Source organism: Heloderma suspectum, chromosome 2 (genome assembly GCF_057233095.1).
Source record: "Heloderma suspectum isolate Gila_16-S chromosome 2, 16-S_ref, whole genome shotgun sequence".
NCBI lineage: Eukaryota > Metazoa > Chordata > Lepidosauria > Squamata > Helodermatidae > Heloderma > Heloderma suspectum.
Genome location: NC_139459.1, coordinates 357871213 through 357896061, shown reverse-complemented (window position 1 = coordinate 357896061; position 24849 = coordinate 357871213). Strand labels below are relative to the sequence as shown.

At 47.1% G+C, this 24849-nt stretch overlaps 1 protein-coding gene across 5 annotated transcripts; it reads left to right on the top strand.

Moving 5' to 3' along the window:
• The first annotated feature begins 5564 nt into the window (after positions 1–5564).
• LOC146355553 (zinc finger protein 862-like) lies at positions 5565–24650 on the top strand. 5 transcript variants are annotated; one of them, XM_084840979.1, is made up of 8 exons: positions 5565–5804; positions 7164–7246; positions 9007–9133; positions 9988–10080; positions 12604–12789; positions 18471–18566; positions 19406–19453; positions 21397–24650. In XM_084840979.1, exons 1-8 carry the CDS (start codon positions 5648–5650, stop codon positions 23484–23486), a joined length of 2880 nt encoding a protein of 959 aa, XP_084697105.1. In that variant the 5' UTR covers positions 5565–5647; the 3' UTR covers positions 23487–24650. The 5 variants fall into 5 exon arrangements, with proteins under 5 accessions (XP_084697105.1, XP_084697106.1, XP_084697107.1 ...); XM_084840980.1 differs by having other exon boundaries at positions 9991–10080; positions 21397–24644; XM_084840983.1 differs by having other exon boundaries at positions 5631–5804; positions 7164–7435; positions 9991–10080; positions 21397–24644.
• The last annotated feature ends 199 nt before the right edge of the window (positions 24651–24849 follow it).

The following is a 24849-nucleotide window of genomic DNA, read 5'->3' as shown; positions in this document are numbered from 1 at the left end:
AATAGATTTCAGGGATTAGACCTGATAGACAGAGTGCCTGAGGAACTATGGACGGAGGTCCGTAACATTGTTCAGGAGGCAGCAACTCAATCCATCCCAAAGAAAAAGAAATGCAAGAAAGCCAAGTGGCTGTCTGATGAGGCTTTACAAGTAGCTCACAAAAGAAGGGAAGCGAAAAGCAAGGGAGAAAGGGGAAGATATACCCAACTGAATGCAGAGTTCCAGAGAATAGCAAGGAGAGACAAGAAGGCCTTCTTAAATGAACAATGCAAAGAAATCGAGGAAAACAACAGAATGGGAAAGACTAGAGATCTCTTCAAGAAAATCGGAGATCTCAAGGGAACGTTTTGAGCAAAGACGGGCATGATAAAGGACAAAGAAGGCAGGGACCTAACAGAAGCAGATGAGATTCAGAAGAGGTGGCAAGAATACACAGAAGAACTATACAGGAAAGATCTGAATGTCCCTGATAGCCATGAGAGTGCGGTCACTGAACTTGAGCCGGACATCCTAGGAAGTGAAGTCAAGTGGGCCTTAGGAAGCATTACTAACAACAAAGCTAGTGGAGATGACAGTATTCCAGCTGAGCTATTTAAGATCCTAAAAGATGATGCTGTTAAAGTGCTGCACTCAATATGCCAACAAATTTGGAACACTCAACAATGGCCACAAGACTGGAAAAGGTCAGTTTACATTCCAATTCCAAAGAAGGGCAACGCCAAAGAGTGTTCAAACTACCGTACAATTGCGCTCATTTCACATGCCAGCAAGGTTATGCTCAAAATCCTACAAGCTAGGCTTCAGCAGCATGTGAACCGAGAACTACCGGAAGTACAAGCTGGGTTTCGAAGAGGCAGAGGAACTAGAGATCAAATCGCCAACATTCGCTGCATCACGGAGAAAGCAAGAGAATTCCAGAAAAACATCTATTTCTGCTTCATTGACTACGCTAAAGCCTTTGATTGTGTGGATCACAACAAACTGTGGCAAATTCTGAAAGGGATGGGAGTACTAGACCACCTTACCTGTCTCCTGAGAAACCTGTATGAGGTAAGTAAGAACCAGATATGGAACAACCGATTGATTCAAAATTGGGAAAGGAGTACGACAAAGCTGTATGTTGTCGCCCTGCTTATTTAATTCAGAGTACATAATGAGAAATGCCGGGTTGGATGAATCACAGGTGGGAATTAAGATTGCCAGGAGAATTATCAACAACCTCAGATATGCAGACGATACCACCCTTATGGCAGAAAGCGAAGAAGATCTAAAGAGCCTCTTGTTGAGGGTGAAAGAGGAGAGTGCAAAAGCTGGTTTGAAACTCAACATTAAAAAAACGAAGATCATGGCATCTGGCCCCATCACTTCCTGGCATATAGAAAGGGAAGAAATGGAAGCAGTGACAGATTTTACTTTCTTGGGCTCCAAGATCACTGCAGATGGTGACTGTAGCCATGAAATTAAAAGACGCTTGCTCCTTGGGAGGAAAGCTATGGCAAACCTAGACAGCATAGTAAGAAGCAGAGACATCACCTTGCCGACAAAGGTCCGTCTAATCAAAGCTATGGTTTTCCCAGTAGTAACGTATGGCTGTGAGAGCTGGACTATAAGGAAGGCTGAGCGCCGAAGAATTGATGCTTTCGAACTGTGGTGCTGGAGAAGACTCTTACGAGCCCCCTGGACTGCAAGGAGGTCAAATCAGTCCATCCTAAAGGAAATCAACCCTGAGTGCTCATTGGAAGGACAGATACTGAAGCTGAAGCTCCAATATTTTGGCCACCTAATGCGAAGAGAAAACTCTCTGGAAAAGACCCTAATGCTGGGAAAGACTGAAGGCAAAAGGAGAAGGAGACGGCAGAGGATGAGATGGCTAGATAGCATCACCGATGCAATGAATATGGAGTTGAGCACACTCCGGGAGACAGCGCAGGACAGGAAGGCCTGGCGTGCTATGGTCCATGGGGTCACGAAGAGTCAGACACGACTGAATGACTGAACAACAACAAATCTCCTAAGCATACAAGGCTCTGCCCAGGCTTGCTGCCTATCTAGCAGAGGGGTAGATGCTTCTGCCACCTTCAGAACTAGCATGGCTCCTTTAGTTAACTTGTAGGGCTGCCACTTGGGTTTCCATTTCTTTTTTGTTGTTCAGACCTCAGACTGATTATGTCAGTCTCCTCCAACTCTGCCCTTGTGTGTACGTGCACATTCGCGTTCCAACAAATGGTTTTTCCTGTAGAGATCTTCAGCATGTTCTATAGCACTACAACCTGAATGGTCATAGTACTGTTTTACATCCTCCATCTGGGACCACTAGAAAAATCTACCCTTTTTCTGCACATACTTTCAGTAGCATCTTTGCTAATATGGTTGTGCGGGGCAAAGTACAATGTACCACATTGATCTAAGAGCATCCATGTCCTGCTGTCGATCAAGAATCTGGAGAAAAATCTCATCTTGTGCAACAAACAAAAGGCAAAAAATAGTCCATAACAGAAATCTGTGCCACCAAAACCTAAGTTAAGGAGAAAAAAATAAATATTACATAGGATTCTTTAACACAAGTTCTAGCAATAACATATATAATAACACAAGTAATTAAAAACAACAACAACCTCGTGGATCAAAATGTCTAAAAGTTGTTACAAAATTGGCCAAACGCGTTTTGACCTGAGATCTTCATTAGTGGCCTAAAGCAAAACTACAAAACAGCCTAAAGTCAGCACAATCCAAATAAACGAAAGAATATATATTTTAAAAAACTAAGATACTTGCCACCCTGATTTGCCTAAGCTCTGCCTATTGAGGCGAATCGGAGGAGCAACCTATTCAAGGATAACCTCCATCTACTGTAGAAAAGGGAACTTACCATGAAGACGAACGTTCTATTTAAGAGTGGCCCTTGAGATTCAGTAGATGGTGCACAGGACAGATGAGATACATGGAGGGTCTCTCAGTAGCCTGCAGTGCCTTTGTTTTTCCCCTGTGCCTTCTGATCTTAGTATTGGCTGTACTTCTCCCATTGCTGCTGGCTCTCCTTTGCCAGTCACTGACCTGGTTCACATGATCACAGTGGGTTAACAAGTCATGGTGGCTTGTGAACGCCACCACATGTGCTGGTTAGATTTCCCTGTTTACCCTCACTAGTGTGGCTTGCCATGTCATCCAAACCTGGGTGCCATGACTGGTTTGAGTGGGCAAGCAGCCCTCAAGGGGTGGGGTATTTGAGAGTTGCTGTCCGCTCCAAGCCATGCCACCCGGTTCGAGACAACACAGCAAGCCATGCCAGCGAAGGTAATTAGGGAAATCCAGCTGGCATGCAACTGGCATGTATGGTGGTGGATATAAGCCATTGTGGCTTATTTCCCTCGTGGCTATCGTGAACTGGCTCATTGTGTCGCTTAATTATTTATTTTGTTACATGTGTATCCCAGTTTTCATCCAAGGCACCAAAGGTGACGTACATGGTCCTCCTCTCCATTTGATCCTAACAACCCTGTGCAGTTGGTTAGGCTGAGAGTCGTTTACTGGCCCAAAGTCACCCAGTGAGCTTCATGGCCAAGGGGGGACTAGAACCTGGGTCTCTTGAGTTCCAGGCCAGTACTCAAATAGCTATACCACATTGGCTCATTGATGTTCCTGTATGGTTTTTTTTAATTGCTGTTACATGTAAGCAAGTATGGTAGCATCTTGTGTCCACACCTGGCCAGAAATCCAAAAGTCCCTCTCTCTTTCCCTCCATACCCAGGGAACTGCTGTCCTTGGTGGCTGCTAGCTCTCTCCCTGCCCCTGCCATCCCTCCACGCACCACACTGAGTGTAAGTTGCATTGTCAGATAGGAAAGTGGTAGGTGGCCCTCTCATTTCCTGGAAGGGGGTCAATAAGGCAAGAAGCAGTTAGAATCCAGTGTGAGGAGGAGTAGCAAGGACTGAGAGAAAGGTGTGCTGCCACAGTTCTCAAGAGCAACCTCTCTTTTTCCAGTGAGGGGCACCTGCTAGATTGACAATGTTTTTGCACTGATCTCTACCAAGTCCACATTGGTTACCTGAAGAGCAGCGCTGACTTGGCTAAAAGAGCTGCTCTCTCTTCTGGAAAAAGTGGGTGTCACTGAGACATGTGGACAACCTCCCACATTGCGGAGAATCTGCACTGTAACAAGGGGTGCAACTCTCTTGCTGTGCTTCTCCCCTTTTTGTCCTCCCTTCCTATCAGCTTCTTGAGCTTAGTGAGACTTGTGCATTCCCCCTTCCCCCCAGTAGCTTGGCTAGGAAGATGTCATAGCCTGTAGGATTTGGCCTCTGAGCAGCTTAGCCAAGGAGAATATGCCTCTTCTTCTCCTGCCCCTCAGCTCAGTAAGATGGGCATCCCTAAGCTAATCTCCTGAAATCACAATCAGGCAATCTCTTTCATGCTGTAGCAAGGGTGGCTTTGGGCAAATACTAATTTAGCAAGTGTAAATTGTGCAGCTAAGGAGGCATTTTTGGAAGTTCACATATATGTGTGGCAACCTTAACCAATAGATCAGAGCCTTGGGGGATGTCACATTGCAAAACTCTTCTAGATAGCCTGTTGTCTCTTTGATTTTGCCTTATCCATATAGGACAGTATTGAGTGCAAATGCATTACAGAAACAGGGAAGAAAGAATCTAAGTACTGCACTAAATAGGTAATTGGAACTTGGATTACAACTGAGCATTTATAATATTGCATTTCAAGTGTTTAAAGGGCATCGTGCATTATATTTGTAATCCTAAAACAACTCTTTAAGCACTTTTTTCAAGTTTAATTGCTGCACAGGGTGTGTGTGTGTCTGGGGGCAGGGGGAGATGTGTTAGGACAACAACACCCATACCTCCAGACAGCATGGCTGGGGGTTTATAGGAGCTGTAACCTAACACAACTGGAGGGCACCCGGTTGGGGAAGGCTGGTCGATGGAATAATGCAATACAAATCATTTGTGGCCTCTATATTTCCACAGTTTAATATTCTAAGAATAGGTATTTTAAAAGCTACAATTAAATCATGTTTACAAACCTGTTTTTACGAGCGTGCTTGACTGCGTTAGGCCGTAGGCAAGAGGCCAACAAGGCACACTGCCTGGGCTGCTGCTCTTAGCAAGAACTTGCGTGAGCTGAGAGGCTTTTAATCACTCACCATGGCAACATGCCCAGACCAGCGCCTTCAAACTGAAAAGAACACGAAAGTACATAACTTTTACCTGATCGTAACCGTTTTATTTATATTTATATCCCGCCCTTTCTCGCCGATACATCGCATGATCTTTGATGACCATGTTATCTTCCTGCAGCGCTCCGATTCACTCCCCACATTCTCCATGCCCAGCACGTGCCTGAAAGAATTGATTTGCCCGCCCCTTCCTTTTGCAGCTTGGCAACGTTTATAACGACGGGCTGCCACCAGCAGCATCTTTGCAAGGAACGGAATCGGATGAGTGGAAAGAAGGGTGGAGCCGCGGCGGGTGACTACAACTCCCGGAATTCCCCGGGACCAGGTTGGCTGCTTTGTCGCCTCCAATGCCGCCGCAGCAAAAAGGAGTCGGGGACTACGATTCCCAGCATCCCCGTCCCCTCCTTGTGCGCCGTGGCCAATAGCAGCGCTGCGTGTTAGTGTGGCTCTGAGGATCGGATGTGGAGCGAGACCATGGAGCGGGTGACCGCCGCGGGGGAGAAGCGGGGAGAGTTCTTGGCTGGGGGATCCCCTGCTTCTTGCGGGGAGACTCCTGGGATCCCGTCGACGGCCGCAGAAAACAACCTGGAGCGACATGTGGACTTCAGCTTTGCAGGCAAGAAGAGAGACCCCGTAGGAACGCGTGATGAGGAGGTTTCTGTCTGTTTTGTTCGCGGGCAGCTGGGGCGGGGGAGACGGAGCACAGAAGAGCGTTGAGTTTAGTTAACCCTCTCACCTAAGTCGCCTTTTTGGCTCTCGGGGGCGAGGCTGGTGAAAGCGGCGGTGGCTGCGTTTTGCCCTTTCGTCTGCTAGCAGGGGCAGGAAATGTGGAGAAGAGGAAAAGATAAGGGGCGAAGCAGGAGGGCAACTGGATGGAGAGAGGGGGGTATTGCTTGGGGTAGCCTTCCCCAACCGGGCGCCCTCTGGACGTGTTTGTCCACAACTCCCATCATCCCCAGGACGCAGGCTGGGGATGATGGGAGGCGCAGTCCAACACATCCGGAGGGCGCCCGGTTGGGGAAGGCTTGGTGGGGATGACTGATCTATTTGGTGCCCGTTGCATGTATAGGGAAAGAGGAGAGCAGTTCCGAAGGGTGGACATTCTGAGAATTCCTGGGTAAGATACCAGCCTTTCTCTCTCCTACTTCTTGCATTTCTCTCCATTCCTTCTGGTTGCCTCCCTGCCCCAGCCTCTCCCTTGTAGATCTTTCCAAATGTGCTGCATGCAAAACCTCATTATTATTATTATTATTATTATTGCTTGCTGCTGCTACTACTACTATTACTATTTTAAAAGAGAGTATAACGCTTCATTTGCTTCATAGGGTTGTTGTGAAGCTCTTTGTTTCTGGAGAACAAAACCTTTTTTGAATCATTTGGCTGTTTGAAGATGGAAGCTTATCTTTTGAAACGCTGGAATGCTTTTTTTCCTATTAGCAGTGTACATTCGGCCAGGGGAGAAGAACATGCTGCCCATCAGGTGTTGCTGGACGGCAAGTCCCATCATCACTCCCCATTGGCTATGCTGGCTAGGGGTGATGGGAGTTGTGGTCTAACAACATCTGGAAGGTGACACGTTTTCCATCCCTCCTAGGCACCTGCAGGGATTGCAAAGCAAATGCTCCTTTAGACTTCTGTCATTTTCAAACATAAGAAGAGCCCTGCTGGATTAGTGAAAAGATTTATCTGGCCCAGCATTTAGTACATGTCTTCTGTTTTTGTACCACCTGCCAAAATTGGGGTGGGGGGATCAATTTTTCCCTGAGATAGTTCCATCTTTTCCCCTCTTCAGGTCTTTCCACTTTTCATATCTTGCTAATGTATCCCCAGTATGATGATGATGCTCTTCTCTTTCCCACCCCCTCCCCAGATTTCATTCCAATCAGCTTCAGATATCTTGAAAGAAGATGCAGCTTCAGGGGTGGGATCAACTACACTGAAATCTTTTTCTCTGTTTTGTCTCCTGTCTACATAGGCTCTGAAAGGTGGCCCATGTCTCAGTCAAGGTCAACACATCTTTCTTGGATGAGGGATCTTTCTCCACTCGAGTCTGCCCAGGTGCGGTCTGTCATGGAACTGCCTTTGGTTTTAGGGGAGGAACTCCAAACCCCTTCCCCTTATTTGACCAGGAAACTTTGAAAACTCTTTTGATGGAATCACAGACTTGGAAGGGATCTCAGAGGTCATCTGGTCCACCCCACCCATTCTGCTGGTGCAGGAAATCCACTGCTACGGCGTCCCTGAGAGGTGACCATACAGCCTCTGCTTTAAAACCTCTAATGAAGGGGAGGGAGCCCACCATCTTCCAAGGGAGTCTGTTTCATTGTCAGGACAGCTTGTACCACCAGGACATTCTTTGTAATGTTTAGTCGAGATCTTTTTTCTTGTTGTTGGGTCCTACCACACTGGTTTGGGTCCTACCCTCTGGAGCAACAGAAAGCAAATTTTTATAATCTGCTTTTAATCAGTGGTACTAGCTGTCACCCATCATTACCCCAGCACTTTTTTTTTTTTTTAGGATAATAAAAAATTAGAAAGAACAGGTAATTTTCCTGACATCCTGAATGGACAATACTTCCTTTTGTGTGCTAGAGCTTGTGCAAGACCCTCTTCAATCAGCCTGCATTGTAATTGCTTCTCCTAATGAAATGTACACTTTAAAAAGTCACAGCCGCAAGCACCCATCAGTGTCATTTCGCTCACTTCCCCTTCCTATTTGTTTGTGTAGCAAACGGGCAGCAGAAATTTAGTGAGCTGTAGATTGGTGTGTGTGTCTGTGCGCACACGAAGGGAAGGGACTCAGCCGGTCGAGCTCCTGCAAACACTGGCGGAGTGCTCAACCCACCTTTGCTTGTCCTTCCCCTTCCCCATGAAGAAGGAGGTGGGGGAGTGGCATGAAAGGGAATCCCCCTGTTATCTGTGATCACAAATTGGAGATAACAAGGAGATTCCTCTCCCTGCCTCCTCCCCAAGCCCCTGGTAGCCTCCAGGCCAGCAGGTGGGGCTTGGGGAGGGGAGTGGGTGAGGCCTGGGGAGGGAGCTGAAGCCTCCACAGGCTGGATGGGGAACCTCCATAGGCCAGTTTAGGCCTGCCGGCCAGAGGTTCCCTGCCCTGAAGCAACTTGTGTAACAAGAGCTTGAATCCTATATAGCAGGGGTGGGCAGGAGGTAGATCTCCAGGTGTTTTGGACTTCTAACTCCCAGAAGTCCCTGGCAGCAAGGCCAGTGGCCAGGAATGCTGGGAGTTGAAGTCCAAAACATCTGGAGATCTATTTCTGCCCACCCCTGCTATAGACATTTAGGCTTAGAATCATAGAATAGTGGGGTTGGAAGGGCCTATAAGACCATCGAGTCCAGCCCTCTGCTCAATGCAGGGGGTCTGCATGTAATAGAATGATGTGGAAGAACCTTGAAAATGGCCTGTACCATGTCAGACTACAGTGGGAAACACGTTTTTTAATGCTCCCCCATGTAAACAAAATTCCCACCAAATAGTCAGCTAGCACAGTAGGGTTTAAAAAGGTGTTAGCCCAGCCTTTTACCTGGTGTGTAGCTGTTTTTTTTATGTTGCATGCAGTTTTTAGTGTATTGCATCCCTTCCCCCTCTCCTGCAGTTTGAAGGGATGCAGGTGATTTTGCCACCTTTGAGTTCTCCCACCTCACCCTGCTGCATGTGGAGACCAGGTCGCATCTTCTCCAGGCTTCAGGATAATATTTCTTAGTGAGCAGGATTATTTTCCTTCCTCTATTCAGAAGTGTGTGTGTGTGTTTTAGTGTAGCTGAGACTCACCTTTGCTTGCTTGTTCTTTCTTTTCCAGCGGCTGGTGACCTTTGAAGATGTGGCTGTGTATTTCACAAAGGGCCAGTGGGATTTGCTGGATACAGAGCAAAAAGCCTTGTATAAGATGGTCATGCAGGAGAATTATGAGAATATGGCCTCCCTGGGTAAAGAACTATTTCCCAGATTGTAGGAACTGGGAATCTCTGAAGTGCCCTGTGTGTCTTCAGGCAGCATTTTGTTTAAATAGGGGATGTGCATCTCTGGTCCTTAGGGTGTGTGATAGAGATGTTATACAATTCCAAGAAATGGCTGCTTAATTAATCTAGGCTAGACACAATATGGATCACCAAATCTTGATTATTTGAGCTTTTCTCCTAAGAATCTGAGAGCTTTTCTCCTTGTCTGCACCCACCATGTCTACTAGTTCTTACCCGCAGGAGTTTATAATCTTATATTCAATGAGGGAAGAGTTTAGAGGTGGGAAACCACCAAATGTTTGGCAGTTGGGGACAAGTGGGTGAAAAGGCTAGACCAGGGGTGGGCAATATGCGGCCCATGCGGCCCCCCAGTGCACCCCCCCCAATTCAGGGGAAATCTCCAAGAAATTTAAAAAATATATATTCTTTTGGCAACCAAAATGGTGTCTGTAGCTGCTACAGAATACCAAAAGGGTAAAAACCAGCTTGTTCGCAAATTAATTTTGATCCTTCTGGGACTCCATAGCAGCTACGGACGGCATTTTGTTTTTTGTTTGTACCCCCCCTCCAAGTTTTCAGCACCCATGAGTATGTGGGGTATGGCCCGGAGGGCACCAGTGGGAGCAAGAATGGTTCCCAGGCTTTGCAAAGTTGACCATGCCTGGGCTAGAATCTTATGGCACAAGTTGGCCAAATTTATTTTCCCTTCTATTCCCAAGCTTTTGGGAGAATTCAAGTTAGAATACAATACCTTATTCTGTGGTCATCTTCTGCTACCTATTTCCTCCTGACCCTTTTTCTGTTTTTTGTCCTCCTCCAAGCAGGCTTTCCAGTTGCTAAACCAGAGTTGATCTTCTGTCTTGAGCAAGGAGCAGAGCCTTGGGTTCAAGATCTAGGAGAAAAAACTATCAAAGGTGAGAAATGCAGATTCTAGGACACTCTCAGACTGCATAGAACCAGCTAATCCACACATCTATGAATATCAGTAGAGGAGATGAAGTGGAAGTTAGAGGAGTTGCCAGCAGTTCTGGGCATGAACTTCTCGGCCAGACTTGCTTTGCAGGGATGCCCCTCCCTTAGGGGGGCTCCCTCCTATGTTGGCTTCCACGAGTGGCCAACCTGGCAGAGCATCTGAGCCCTGCCCCTACCGTTCCCCGCTTCACTCTGCGATGGATCTTAGCAGCCTTCAAAGGCAGGGGGCATTCAGGCTGAGCCATCAATGTGTCAAGGTCTTGGGAAGAAAATCTCGCCATATCTGGGCTCATTAGGGAGGGTGCCTCCCTCTGTTCTGGCTGTTCCCATTCTGATTCTGAATCTCAGCTGTCAGACATCTCCACATGTTCAGATTCATTCCTGACAGACCCATGGGCCAAATCTGGACCTCCTGGGGGCTTTGTGATTCCACAGGTGGCCATGCACCTTTCCCCTATCCACTGACCATTTGGTAGTTTCTGGCTTTTGTGCAGTTTTTTTCCCCCCTTCTCAAAGGTTGAAAGGCCTCTCCTAAGGCTTAGTTACTGGCCGGAGGAGCTTTAAGCTGAACTATTCTGCTGTTTTTGGCCTGGCTGCTTTTGCGTTTGGCTCTGTCCTTTTTGCCTTTGGTTCCACCCGCCACTGGAACACAGCCCTCAACAAAGAGCTTTTCTGAAACAGAATTCAGTCCTTGGGCTGAAAGAGGTTCAGCATCCCTGCACTACATCTACCCGTTGTGTCTACATGCAGTGAGTTTGGGAGTAGCTCTTTGTTTTGTCTGTGCCCTCCTTCCTCTCCATACCTCCGCCAATTGTGTGGAGAATGTAGCACCTGAACTGGGAGATGCTGCATTTATTTGAGAAAAAGAGACTCTTGAGGGTGAAAAGATCAGGCATTCGCTAGAGTCTGGCAAATGGCCCAGCAGTGTTGCCACTGTCACTCTGTGTAGAGCTGAGTTTCTCAAACAGTGGTCTGTGGACCACAGGGGTTCCACAAGTTCTGTTCATGCTGTCCATGGAAAGGTTGCAGAAAAGTTGAGAATATCTGTACTCAGCCCTGCACTTGATGTATTTGTTTCTGACAATGGAGATCAAGGCCATTTTGACCAGGGCCCTCAACTGCAAATACCTATAAAGCCCTACACAGCTTGGGACCACAATACCTGACAGCACGCCTCTCCCAAAACAAACCTACCCTTACACTACAGTCAACATCTAAGGTCCTCCTCTGAGTGCCTCCTCCAAGGGAGGAAGTCAGCAATGAGGCAGAGGGGCTTCTCAGTGGTGGTCCCCCATCTGTGGAACAAGCTCCCTGATGAGGTCCACCTGGCGCCAACATTATTATCTTTTTGGCACCAGGTTAAGACCTATCTCTTTTCCCAGGCATTTGGCAGCACGTGATGAGTTTTAATCTGTCCTGGATGTGTCTTTAGTTATGACTGACAGTTCAATGTTGGTTTTAGTTATATGTTGTTTGTGTATATTGTCTGTGTACTTTTATGTGCTTTTTTGTAAATGGCTTTTAAACTTTTTATATTGTATTTAATGTTTTAACTTCTCTAAACTGCCTGGAGAGCTTCGGCTATGGGGTGGTATAGAAATGCAATTAGACAAACAAATAAATAAATACCGAAGCAGGATGGATGCTGAACCTGGCCTGAGGCTGAAGCTGACTAAAGCCAATATTTTGTACTTCAACTCCCATCACAGTCCCAGCCAGCATGGGCAGTGGTCAGGAATGTTGGGAGTTGTAGTCCAAAACATCTGGAGGGAACCAGGTTTGGCAAGGCTACTCTAAAAGCTAAACACTTCCCCGTTGTACCGCTCAAGTATGGGAGCGCTCACGTGTCTTCCACACACCCCTTCTTCTTTCCCCCAAAAGGGATGGATATAAACAAGATTGTCGATTACCTCCATTCCCCACAGCAACGCCCTGTCTTCATTTCCTCTGTGTGTGTGTGTTGTGTTGGTGGTATTTGAGAGTTGTGTGCTCTTGATCTCTCTCCAGTATATGCATATGTGAAACAGGCCTTATAGGGGATCAGGCCCATAGCTCAGTGATAGAGCACTCAGGCAAACCACTCCCCCCCCACAAAATGTCTAGAAGTTTTGGAAATCTCCCTGACTATATCTGGTGAGGAAGGAGGAGAGGCTGACACTTTTAGAGCATAATCCTATGCCTGTTTATATAGAAAAAAGTCTTACAACTCCCAGCATTCCCCAGCCAGCATGGCTGGCTGGGGAACGCTGGGAGTTGTAGGACTTTTACCTGCCTAAACAAGCATAGAACTGTGCCGTAAACCACTACATCATCACACTGGCTCTTTTGGAAGGACTATGTCTCAGACCCCGATAGGCTGCTGCCATTTGGAGTATTCGGACAATGCAGGACCAGTTGAACTCTTAATCCATCCTGGCATAAGGCAGCTTCTTACATTACCTAATTTTTTGTCCGTCTCTCTCCAGTTTGTGACAAGAAGACAGTGAAGAAAAAAGCCACTTGCCTTCTTTGTGGGAAAACCGTCTCTTCCAAATACGCTCTCATTGGACACATGAGGACCCACACAGGGGAGAAACCGTACGAGTGCTCGGAGTGCAGACGAAGATTTGCGCTGAGGAAGAATCTCACCTTGCATCAGAAGACCCACCTAAGTGAGCAAATGAGATTATGTCATAACTTGCAAAAGACTCGTTGTTGGGGAGGTGGAGAGTAGACCTGTATGTTACAGGGAATCCTGGTGTGTGCATGCATGCATGCAATGGATCTCTATGTGCTTTGTATACAGCGACACATTTTGGCCCATGGTGAGACAGATGTTGGTGTAAGCTGAGACACCCAGTGTTGGGGTTACTGCAGGGATGGGGAACCTGTGGCCCTCCAGATGATGTTGGGTTACAACTCCCATCATCCCTCACCATTGGCCATGTGGGGAGTTGTAGTACTCCAATATCTGGCGGGCTGCTGGTTTTGGAACCCTGATTACAGCACCTGACAGAACGCCTCTCCCAGCATGAAACCCGTACACTACTCTGCTCTGCATCTAAGGCCCTCCTCTGGGAGCCTGCGAGGGAGGCTCAGAGGGTGGCAACAAGGGAGAGGGCCTTCTCAGTGGTGGCATTTATGGAATAATCTCCCTGACGAGGTCTGCCTGGTGCCAACATTGTCATCTTTTCTGCGCCAGGTTAAAACTGCCCTCTTCTCTTAGGCATTTGGCAGTGTGGAATGAGTCTCTTGATTGTCTCTGGCTGATTGTTTTTGTTTTAGATGTATGTTGTTGTTGTGTGTGTTATTTGTTCTATGTTATTACGTGAGTGGTTTTATATTTTATATAATGTATTTTAATGATTTTTAATTTTTGTGAACCACCCAGAGAGCTTTGGCTATGGGGCAGTATAGAAATATAATAAATGAATGAATGAAATGAATTGTGTAGCCTTTCCCAAATTGGTGCTTTCCAGGCGTGTTGGACTACAGCTCCCATTATCTCCCAGCCAGACTGGGGATAATAGGTTATATAGCCCAGCATAGCCATTTATTTATATGGCAGAAAGTAAATGGGGGCACTTGGGCACTACTGGGGTTGGAGCTGAATCTGCCTCCTTTTCATCCCAATTTTTTTTACGGGGCCAGCTTTTGCCCTGTACCAATACTCTTCCCAGCTGAAGCCCAGTTACTTCCTCCCCCAGCAAACTCAATTGGAACCACTGTGAACTCAGCTCGCTTATCTCTGCCCTGGGTTCTATTTGCATAGCTCCACCCTGTGTTCTTTTTTTTGGTCATGGTAGGATGTGACAGTACAGTGGGGATCCAAGGATTCCACTGCAGAACTGACCAGAGTGAAAGGGGTGTGTGTGTGTGTGTGTGTGTGTGTTTGAATATCATCAGTCCTTAGCTGCTGATTGTTAGAGCTGTCCCATCCCTGTGAGTGAGGCTGCTGCAGTCATCCCTAATAATAACACTTAACATTTGCATAGATGAGACTCGTGTGGCGCAGAGTGGTAGGCGGCAGTATTGCAACCGAAACTCTCCCCACGACCTGAGTTCGATCCCAGCAGAAGCTGGGTCCCAGGTAGCCGGCTCAGGTCGACTCAGCCTTCCATCCTTCCGAGGTCAGTAAAATGAGTACCCAGCTTGCTGGGGGAAAGGTAGCCACCACTCGGGAAGGCAATGGCAAACCACCCCGCCATAGTCTGCCATGAAAACGCCAGCGCAAGCGGCGTCCCTCTAGGAGTCAGCAATGACTCGGTGCTTGCACAGGAGGAACCTTTCCTTTCCTTCAAGTGTTCAAAGCTGCTTCATGTGCATTATCTAGTTACAATCCTTACAACAACCCTATAAGGTAAGTCAGTGTTATTAGCCTCCCCATCTCATGTATTTCAGGTGGGGAGGGGGGTCTGAGGCCGGGGGGGGTCTGAGGCTGGGAGAGAGTGGCTTGTGTCAGGCCCCCTAGTGAGTTCATGGCAAGATGTGAGATTCGAACCGGGGACTTCCCGATTGGTAGCTCAGTCTCTTAGCCACTATGCTACACCAGCTCACTATTCTAGAGGTAAAAGCTGCGATCCAGCCAATTGTGCAGCTGGATCTGTACATGCTGTAAGGAATTTGATAGGGTTTTTAGTTTATTTCATTTTTATACCCCACTTTTCTATGAAAACCATACTCAAAGTGTCTTACAGTAAAACCACAGAAATAAATTGCATACCTAATATAACAACAAGTCTATCAGGATCAGGGGAGGGGCCGTAGCTCAGTGGCAGAATACTTGATTTACATGCAGAAGGACCAGTCCCTAGCATCTCTAGGGCAGATCTTGTTGTTGTTGTTGTTCAGTCATTCAGTCGTGTCTGACTCTTCGTGACCCCATGGACCATAGCACGCCAGGCCTTCCTGTCCTGCGCTCTCTCCCGGAGTGTGCTCAGTTTCATATTCATTGTATCGGTGATGCTATCTAGCCATCTCATCCTCTGCCGCCCCCTTCTTCTTTTGCCTTCAGTCTTTCCCAGCATCAGGGTCTTTTCCAGGGAGTTTTCTCTTCGCATTAGGTGGCCAAAATATTTGAGCTTCAGCTTCAGTATCCGTCCTTCCAATGAGCACTCAGGGTTGATTTCCTTTAGTATGGACTGATTTGACCTCCTTGCTGACCAGGGGACTCGTAAGAGTCTTCTCCAGCACCACAGTTCGAAGGCATCAATTCTTCGGCGCTCAGCCTTCCTTACAGTCCCACTCTCACAGCCATACGTTGTTACTGGGAAAACCATAGCTTTGATTATATGAACCTTTGTTGGCAAGGTGATGTCTCTGCTTCTTACTATGCTGTCTAGGTTTGCCATAGCTTTCCTCCCAAGGAGCAAGCGTCTTTTAATTTCATGGCTACACTCACCGTCTGCGGTGATCTTGGAGCCCAAGAAAATAAAATCTGTCACTGCTTCAATTTCTTCCCTTTCTATATGCCAGGAAGTGATGGGGCCAGTTGCCGTGATCTTAGTTTTTTTAATGTTGAGTTTTAAACCAGCTTTTGTATTCTCCACTTTCACCCTCAACAAGAGGCTCTTTAGATCTTCTTCGCTTTCTGCCATTAGGGTGGTATCGTCTGCGTATCTGAGGTTGTTGATAATTCTCCCAGCAATCTTAATTCCAAGCTGTGATTCATCCAGCCTGGCGTTTCTCATTATGTACTCTGCGTATAAATTAAATAAGCAGGGCGACAATACATAGCCTTGTCATACTCCTTTCCCAATTTTGAACCAATCGGTTGTTCCATGTCTGGTTCTTACTGTTGCTTCTTGTCCCTCGTACAGGTTTGTCAGGAGACAGATAAGGTGGTCTGCTACTCCCACCTCTTTAAGAATTTGCCAGAGTTTGTTGTGATCCACACAATCAAAGGCTTTAGCGTAGTCAATGAAGCAGAAATAGACGTTTTTCTGGAATTCTCTTGCTTTCTCCATGATCCAGCAAATGTTGGCGATTTGATCTCTAGTTCCTCTGCCTCTTCGAAACAGCTCGTACTTACGGTAATTCTCGGTTCACATGCTGCTGAAGCCTAGCTTGTAGGATTTTGAGCGTAACCTTGCTGGCATGTGAAATGAGCGCAATTGTACGGTAGTTTGAACGCTCTTTGGCATTGCCCTTCTTTGGAATTGGAATGTGAACTGACCTTTTCCAGTCTTGTGGCCACCGTTGAGTGTTCCAAATTTGTTGGCATATTGAGTGCAGCACTTTAACAGCATTATCTTTTAGGATTTTAAATAGCTCAGCTGGAATACTGTCATCTCCGCTAGCTTTGTTGTTAGTAATGCTTCCTAAGGCCCACTTGACTTCACTCTCGAGGATGTCCGGCTCAAGTTCAGTGACCGCACTCTCATGGCTATCAGGGACATTCAGATCTTTCCCGTATAGTTCTTCTGTGTATTCTTTCCACCTCTTCTGAATCTCATCTGCTTCTGTTAGGTCCCTGCCTTCTTTGTCCTTTATCATGCCCGTCCTTGCACAAAACGTTCCCTTGAGATCTCTGATTTTCTTGAAAAGATCTATAGTCTTTCCCATTCTGTTGTTTTCCTCGATTTCTTTGCATTATTCATTTAAGAAGGCCTTCTTGTCTCTCCTTGCTATTCTCTGGAACTCTGCATTCAGTTGGGTATATCTTCCCCTTTCTCCTTTGCTTTTCGCTTCCCTTCTTTTGTCAGCTACTTGTAAAGCCTCATCAGACAGCCACTTTGCTTTCTTGCATGTCTTTTTCTTTGGGATGGATTGAGTTGCTGCCTCCTGAACAATGTTACGGACCTCCGTCCATAGTTCCTCAGGCACTCTATCAGGTCTAATCCCTTAAATCTGTTTGTCACCTCCACTGTATATTCATAAGGGATATGATTTAGGTCATACCTGAAAGGTTTAGTGGTTTTCCCTACGTTCTTCAACTTATGCCGAAATTTTGCAACAAGAAGCAGCTCATGGTCAAAGCCACAGGTCTTGTTTTTACTGACTGTATGGAGCTTCTCCATCTTTGGCTGCAAAGTACATAATCAATCTGATTTCAATATTGACCATCTGGTGATGTCCATGTGTAGAGTCTCCTCTTGTGCTGTTGGAAAATAGTGTTTGCTATGATCAGCGTGTTCTCTTGGCAAAACTCTATTAGCCTTTGTCCTGCTTCATTTTGTACACCAAGGCCATGTTTACCTGTTATCCCGGTGATTTCTTGACTTCCTACTTTAGCATTCCAATCGCCTATGATGAAGAGGACATCTTTTTTTGGTGTTAGTTCTAGAAAGTGTTGTAGGTCTTCATAGAACTGATCAACCTCAGCTTCTTCGGCCTCAGTGGTTGGGTCATAGACTTGAATTACTGTGATGTTGAATGGTTTGCTTTGGATTCGTACTGAGATCATTCTATCGTTTTTGAGATTATACCGCAGTACTGCTTTTCCCACCCTTTTGTTGACTATGAATGCTACTCCATTTCTTCTAAGGGATTCTTGCCCACAGTAGTAGATACGATGGTCACCTGAATGAAATTCGCCCATGCCTGTCCATTTGAGTTCGCTGATTCCCAAGATGTCGATGTTCAGTCTTGCCATCTCATGTTTGACCACCTCCAGCTTACCTTGATTCATTGATCTGACATTCCAGTTCCTAAACAATATTGTTCTTTACAGCATCGGGCTTTCTTTTCACCACCAGACACACCCACAGCTGAGTGTTCTTTCAGCTTTGGCCCAGCTACTTCACTCTTTCTGGCGCTACTTGGAAATACCCTCTGCTCTTCCACAGTAGTATATTGGACACCTTCCGACCTGAGGGGCTCATCTTCCGGTGTCATATCTTTTAGCCTTGTGATACGTTCCATGGGGTTTTCTTGGCAAGAATACTGGAGTGGGTTGCCATTTCCTTCTGCAGTGGACCACATTTTGTCAGAACTCTCTGCCATGACCTGTCCGTCTTGGGTGGCCCTGCACGGCATAGCTTATGGCTTCACTGAGTTACGCAAGCCCCTTCGCCACAACAAGGCAGTGATCCAGGGCTAGATCTACACTAGTGCTTTTTATCAGTATTGAAATGCATGGATAACTATTGGGGCACATTACACATTCCATATACTGCTTTTCCACTGTTATTTCCCACTTTTTAATCCATATTATTCAAAATACTGCAACAGATGTCATTGTGTGCGCTACAAGGTAGAAATGCACAAGCGGGATATAGCGTTACCATGATCGGATCGTATTGATATGACATGAGGTGTAGATCTGGCCAGGAAGGAATCCTGGGCCAGCAGCCATTACACCCAATCCCATTTCTACGATCGTTCTAAGTATACACATGTTGCTTCCCTGCAGAACACCTTGCCCCAAGCTGCCAGTTAACCCACGAGGCCATTTCCTGTAAAGAATGGGCTTTTCACCAGGACCAGCCAGGAGAACAAGAGTCTCCAGGTAAGGGCTTCTATCCCCTGCGAGAGTTAGACTTCTTTGGGAGCCCCCACCATCTGAGGTGCAGTGGGTGGTTTCAGGGGAAAGGTTCTACTCCAGGGGTGGGGAACCGTTTTTTCTATGAAGGGCTGTTTACCTCCTGGAAAAGTCTATAATGGAGGGCCACAACCAATGGTGGACGGAGCCAAACCTAACTTTGGATTGCACCCCCCCTGAGTGTGTCCCCCCCCCCCCGCAATCTTTCCATCCATTTTGAGCCCCATCCATTTCCCCCCCGGCCTCTTTTTTCTTCCTCACAAGCTCCCCCGCCCCCAGCAATCTGTGGGTCACTACAAGGCTTCCCACCCCCAGGCTCGCTATGTAACAGCTCTCTTTCTCTCTCTTGTGCACTCACACAGCAGGAGAGGGAGCAATTGCCAGAGGGGTGGTCCGGAGAGCAAGCGTGGGGCTGCACCACCCAGAGGGCTGCATGCAGCTTCCCCGCCTCTAGCCTACTAAGCGGTGGCCCCCTGACTGTGAGCCTCCCACCCCAGGGAGGCTCACCTGGTACCTCTATCTGGATGTAATGTCAGCACCAGACAAAGACTTTTTTTTTATTTTCCTGGGCTTTTTAATCCTCTGAATATTGCTTTTACACTGCTTGGAGTTCATTTTTAATTCTGCTGACTTGAGGCCAGGGGAAGTGGGGTGACCATCTGGCAAACCCCAGAAGGCTGGATTGGGACCCCATGTGGGCCAGAGATTCAACACCTTGCTTTAAAAGCATGTCTGAGTCTGTAAAGCTCCGTCTTCCCTCCCTGTTAAGGTTTTTTTTAAAAAATACACTGTTTCTATGCTCTCAGATGACCAAACGCCAGGAGTTGCAATGCCTCAGCCAAGCTATCTTGGAGGTGAGTGTCACAGAGCGACTGGGCTTTTGCTGTGTCAGTAGCCTAGCTAACAGTCAATATGTATTTATTTATTACATTTCTATACTGCCCAATAGCTGAAGCTCTCTGGGCAGTTCACGACAACTAAAACCCTAAAATACAACATGCTAAAATACAGAATAAAAGTTTAAAACTGCAGTATAAAATAAAAATAAAAGCCAAAATAAAACCTAGCAGCAGTGCAAAGACGTAAAATACAGTAACGGATTTAAACCAATGGAAACAAAAAGAGCAAAATTCCTGGGAAAATAAGGTCTTCAGCTGGTGCCCAAAAGCACACAACTTGACACCAGGTGAGCTCTGATGTAGGTCTGAGGCAGGCAGTTAGGCTGAGACAGTTGGTTCTGTGTGGCAGCTGTTTTCATGCTGAGGTAATTATCAGGACTGGTTCCAAGTTTTGAGGTGGGGACACAGCATGATGCCCTCAATTTCTTCCCTCCTCGCTAGTAGGCCCTTCTCCTCCTTGGCCTCTCTGCCATCTGTAGCAGTGGCTGCTCTTTATCCTCAGAGTTGTCTGCCCGCTTCCCAGAAAGTTGGCAGGGAAGCAGGTACAGTGAAAAAAGTGAATATCACTGCTTGCCTGTGCATGAAAGTGGGCAAGTGGCAGTGGTAGCAAGGAGCAGTGGTGGGACAAGGGGTCAGGGATCAACAGTGCGTCCTTCTAGGTTGTTGTGGCCCTGGTAATGATGGTAGTTGAGAAGGCCTAGATGTAAGTGTCTGGTGAAGGAGATGGTTGCTAGGGGGGGGAAAGGGAAGATGAGAGGGAGGTTCAAGTGAACTTTGGTTCAAAGAGGTCCTGGCTCACAGTGACAGCAAGATGACCACAGTATTCTAGGATTGGGGCCGGCCTGACTTGGGGACCTCCTAGACTGGGAGCCCTTCAGAGAGAGGTGAGGAAGTAGTACAGCTCCTCAGGCCTTTCTTGGTAGCCAGGGCCTTCGCATCTGCTTGGGTTCCAGCCCCAGAGACGCCAGCTCCTGGCAGGAACAGTCACCACCTGCAGTATAGGAGGTCACAAATGCTTGAAAATTTACCTCAGCAGGCTTTGTGGGCATTCTGTCCAGTGGCATTAAGAGGGTTCTAACCTTAAAGGTGGCCTAAAAAATAATTATTAGTTAAAACAGTTGCTGTGACTAGGAATGAGCAGTGGCAAGACAAAAAGAGCCAAATGGCAGAATACATGCACACACCACTCAAAACACCCAGTCCCATTACTCTAATATTCCCAAGATCCTGAACTGTATTTGAGGCCAGCAGCTTTTGCCCTTGGAGTGCAGCAAGACTGGCGGTAACAGCCAGAACACCTGGGAGGCTGGGGAAGAGGACTTAACCTCGTTGCCACTCCCCAGCATAGGTCTCTGGCTGCCATTTCTAGTCTCCTTTGGAGGACAGTGAAGGGAGCCAGCTGTCAACCACAAAGCCTGGTGAAAAGACACCCCCCACTGCCACCACCAAAGATCCTGAATTGTGTTTAAGCCAGGCTGCTGTGGCCCCTTGGTGTGTAGCAAGATTACCATTAGCAGGGATTGGCTTGTTATTTAAAACAACCCAGAACAATACTAAAAGTCCTGGTTAAACAGTGCAGTTTTTACTGCCCGGCTAAAACTCAGTAGGGATGGATCAATCTGATCTCCCTTGGAAGGGAGTTGCATAGTTGGAGTGCTGCTCCATAGAATCATAGAATAGTAGGGTTGGAAGGGGCCTACAAGGCCATCCAACCCCCTGCCCAATACAGAGAAGGCCCTGTCTCATGTACCCACCAGCCTAGCCTCTGGTTGAATTTGTTACATTTTGCAACAAATTTTGAAGTTACCTTTTGTTAAGTGGAGGTTTATCATGAGCTGCCTTGGGCACAGTAGACTATGTACAAGTGGCATGCAAGTAAGCTAAATTTATCTCAACAGGGATAATCAAGGTTGAAATGGTGGAAGACCCAGATGAACGAGATCTGATGGACGACTACTCTCTTTCCCTGTATTCCCCAATAGAAGCATGGTCTCCAAACCTATATCAAGATGGCTGTGGAAAAGAACCAGGTGTAGCAGGAGCACTAAAAAAGACTTTGGGCCCCCGATCAATTCAGAAGTCGTGGTTTTCTCAGTTTCCGTGGCTGGAGGCAGACAAAGGGCAGACCACTCTGTACTGTATTGTCTGCAAGGAAAAGCCACCCACTCACGGTCCTGTGTCCAAGCTCGTGACGGGATACACTGGACCGTTCAAAGTGGAGACTCTCAAACACCACGACAAGAGCAACGCCCATAACCTTTGTGTCCGTGCACTGACAGCTAAGGAAGACCCTGATGGCGCCCCTGTGGCTGAGCGCATGACGAAGATGTCCAGCTACGTGCTGAAAAATATGGAGCACCTTTTCAGCGCGGCTTACGACATCGCGTACCATTCAAAACCATTGAACGATTATGAAAAGGCATTGGATCTCTTGCAGGTCATGGGAGCCCCTATAATCCCAAGGTACAGAAACAGAGTGGCATGCACTCTTTTCATCAAGTGCATTGCGGACACGCTGAGGAAGGAAATACTCAGTGACATACGCCAGTCGCCCTGCATAAGTATTCTCTTGGATGGCTTCATGGATTCCTCAGATCAGCCATGTGTCGCAATTTACATCAGGTATATAAAAGCATCGGAAGTGAAGGAATCCTATATCTGCTTGGCATCACTGCCTAGCGAAATAGCCGACGCCTGTTTCACCACAACCATTTCGGCCTTGGATGAATTGCAAATCCCATTTCGAAAGCCGGGGTGGGTGGTGGGTCTAGGAATGGGCGGTGCAGCCAATATAGTGGAATGCAAAAGCGGGCTCATTGCAAAATTCCAAGAGATGATCCCTCAGTTGTCGCCGGCTCATTGCATTACCCACAAATTACAATATGCAGTCATTGACGCCTGCTGCAGGGATGCTGATTTTGTGAAGAACTGTGAAAAGCACATAAGGGCAATGTTCAAATTTTACCAGTCCTCTCCCGAAAGGCTGAGAGAGCTGCAGGCTGTGGCTTGTGGTCTAGGCCAGAAGGTGGTTAAATTGATGGAATCGAATAGTGTGAGGTGGGTTGTAAGCAAGAGACAAACCCTGAGTGCCCTTCTTGAAAACTTGCCTGCGGTCGTTCGCCATCTTGAGCGCCTGTCGAAATCCAGTGGCCACGAGGGACAAAAAGCCAAAGGGATGTTGACATTCACAAGGAGTTTCCATTTTGTGAAATTCTCCCACTTCTTGATAGATTTTCTTCATGTTTACAAGCCCCTCTCAGAAGTGTTTCAGAAAGAACACGTGTTGCTTGGGCAGGTGAGCGCCACTCTAGAAAGCACGTATCTTGGGTTGCAAAACCTTCTTCAACAGCCAGGACCAAAGGAAGAAGAGTTTGATGCAAACGTAAAGGACGGATGTTTTCATGGCGTCTCCTTAGATGTGGTCGAGATGGGAGAGTTCCGATTCCAAGTTGACAGAGCAAAAATTATTCTGACTGGGGCAGAATACCTACATCAGAGATTTGACACAGAGAAATCCCCACCATTATTAAAAAACATGGAAGCGTTTGATACCTTATCTTGGCCTGCTGGTAGCCTTGATGCCAACTTTGGAGATGCTGAGATTCTTTCTTTGGCAAAACATTTTGAATATGCTCTCCCATCGAGCTTCAGTGAGGAAAGACTGCTGGATGAATGGATTGAACTTAAAAATGCTGCCAAGAACCTTTCATTTCCTGCGTTCTGCAAGAAGGCTATTGCGGAGGGCCAGAACCTTCCTTTGCTGAGCAAACTCGCCTTGATCTCAGCATGTATCCGTATTTCTACAGCAAGCTGTAAGCGGGGGTTTGTTGTTATGAATCTGATAAGAACTTATGAGAGGTTGAAGCTTTCCAATGAAGTGGCAAACTCTCTTGTGATGGTGGCAGTTAACGGTGTGGCAGTACCAGAATTTGACCCGTTGCCTGCAATCGAGCACTGGTACTTAACATCTTCGGGTCGTCGCTGTTGACCATTGGACTGTTGTCCTCAGGTGCATCGCTGACATGAAGTAGTGTGGGGCAGGGGACTGTTTTGATGCTAAACGTGTAGCACCATCAGTATCTGAAGAGCTATATGTTGCATAGAAGTGATACTACCCCTTTCTGGAGCACTTGCACACAGTCCTAGGCATCAGGGGTAGGCAATGTGATGCCAGGGGAACACCAGCATGCCCTCGGACACTTTTCTTGGTGCCCTACAAGGTGTCATACCCCTCCCGCTCCCCCCCCCGCCCCCCAGTTGTACCGGCAGCTAGGATTGCTTCAAAGTGAAGTGAAGACCTCCAGCCACTGCCATCTTCATTTCCCATGAATACCTCTGGGCCCCATGTAGGGCTCAGAGCAATTTTTAGGAAAGAAAAATGGCTGGTGGCTGCAGGCTGATACTTTTCTTTGCAGCACACCCAGGCACCAAGAAAAAGAAGGGGGGAAAGAAAAAGGGACTCATATCATTTCTGTCTGGTAAGCTGCGGGGAGGGCTAAAGAGAGCAGAGGGTGGCCAGGAAGGTCAGTGATAAGCCAGCTGGGTAGTCAAGGAAGCTGGATGAGGAGGGTTGTGGACTTGTGTGTTCTGAATGGATGGGGGTTGTATGTGTGCAAGAAGGACAGCGGGGAGAGAAAGGCTATGGGGGATTTTTTAAGGGATCCTGAAAAAGTGGCTTTTCATGTGTTTGCAGTGCGGAGGAGGAGAGAGGACATGTGTGTATCCATGCATGTATGATGGATACATGGTGTATGTGTGCGAGAGAGAGGGAGGGAGGGTAATAAGTTGGCTGAGGGGCGGGGTAGGTGGAGAAAAAATTTGCCTTCTGTGAAATTGGCGCAGAAAACTGGGTTCAGAGGAGCTTAGTGTGTTGTGGTTCAGCCCCAGCTTCTGCCTTGTACTGTTTTTCGGGCAGGTTACTTGTGAATAACCACACTGCCCATGGCAGTTATTTTTTGGTGGTACCCAGAAGAGTTTCTCCCATTGCCAAATGTGCCCAAGGGCCCATAAAAGTGGCCTCGCCCTGCCATGCATGTTTACCCAGAAGTAAGTCTGGCTTATTCAGTGGAACTTGCTCACAGGTAAGTATGGATTTGGTTGTAGCTGAAGTCTGCAAATCTGGATTAAAAGTGCTGATCGCTTGTCTCATGGCAAATATCAGTTGTGGAACTAATATTTCTAGGGGAGCTGGGCAACAGGGAAAATTCCCGTCTCCTGGTATTTTATGTTATCCTTTCGACTTCTTTCCTCCTTGCCTTCCTTGTCCTAATATTTACTCGGTTTTTAACAAAGGCCGCCATGTTTTGTCAGTTGGTTAGATTGATAGGTTAAAAAACATCTTAATCAACTAA

What these genes read in the sequence shown, in the direction of transcription:
- LOC146355553 (XM_084840979.1), top strand. Translation starts at nt 5,648, where the DNA reads ATGTGGAGCGAGACCATGGAGCGGGTGACCGCCGCGGGGGAGAAGCGG. An exon ending in TGTGGACTTCAGCTTTGCAG is followed by an intron (nt 5,805 to 7,163) that starts GCAAGAAGAGAG and finishes CTGTCTACATAG; the next exon opens with GCTCTGAAAGGTGGCCCATG. An exon ending in TCAGCCAAGCTATCTTGGAG is followed by an intron (nt 19,454 to 21,396) that starts GTGAGTGTCACA and finishes TTATCTCAACAG; the next exon opens with GGATAATCAAGGTTGAAATG.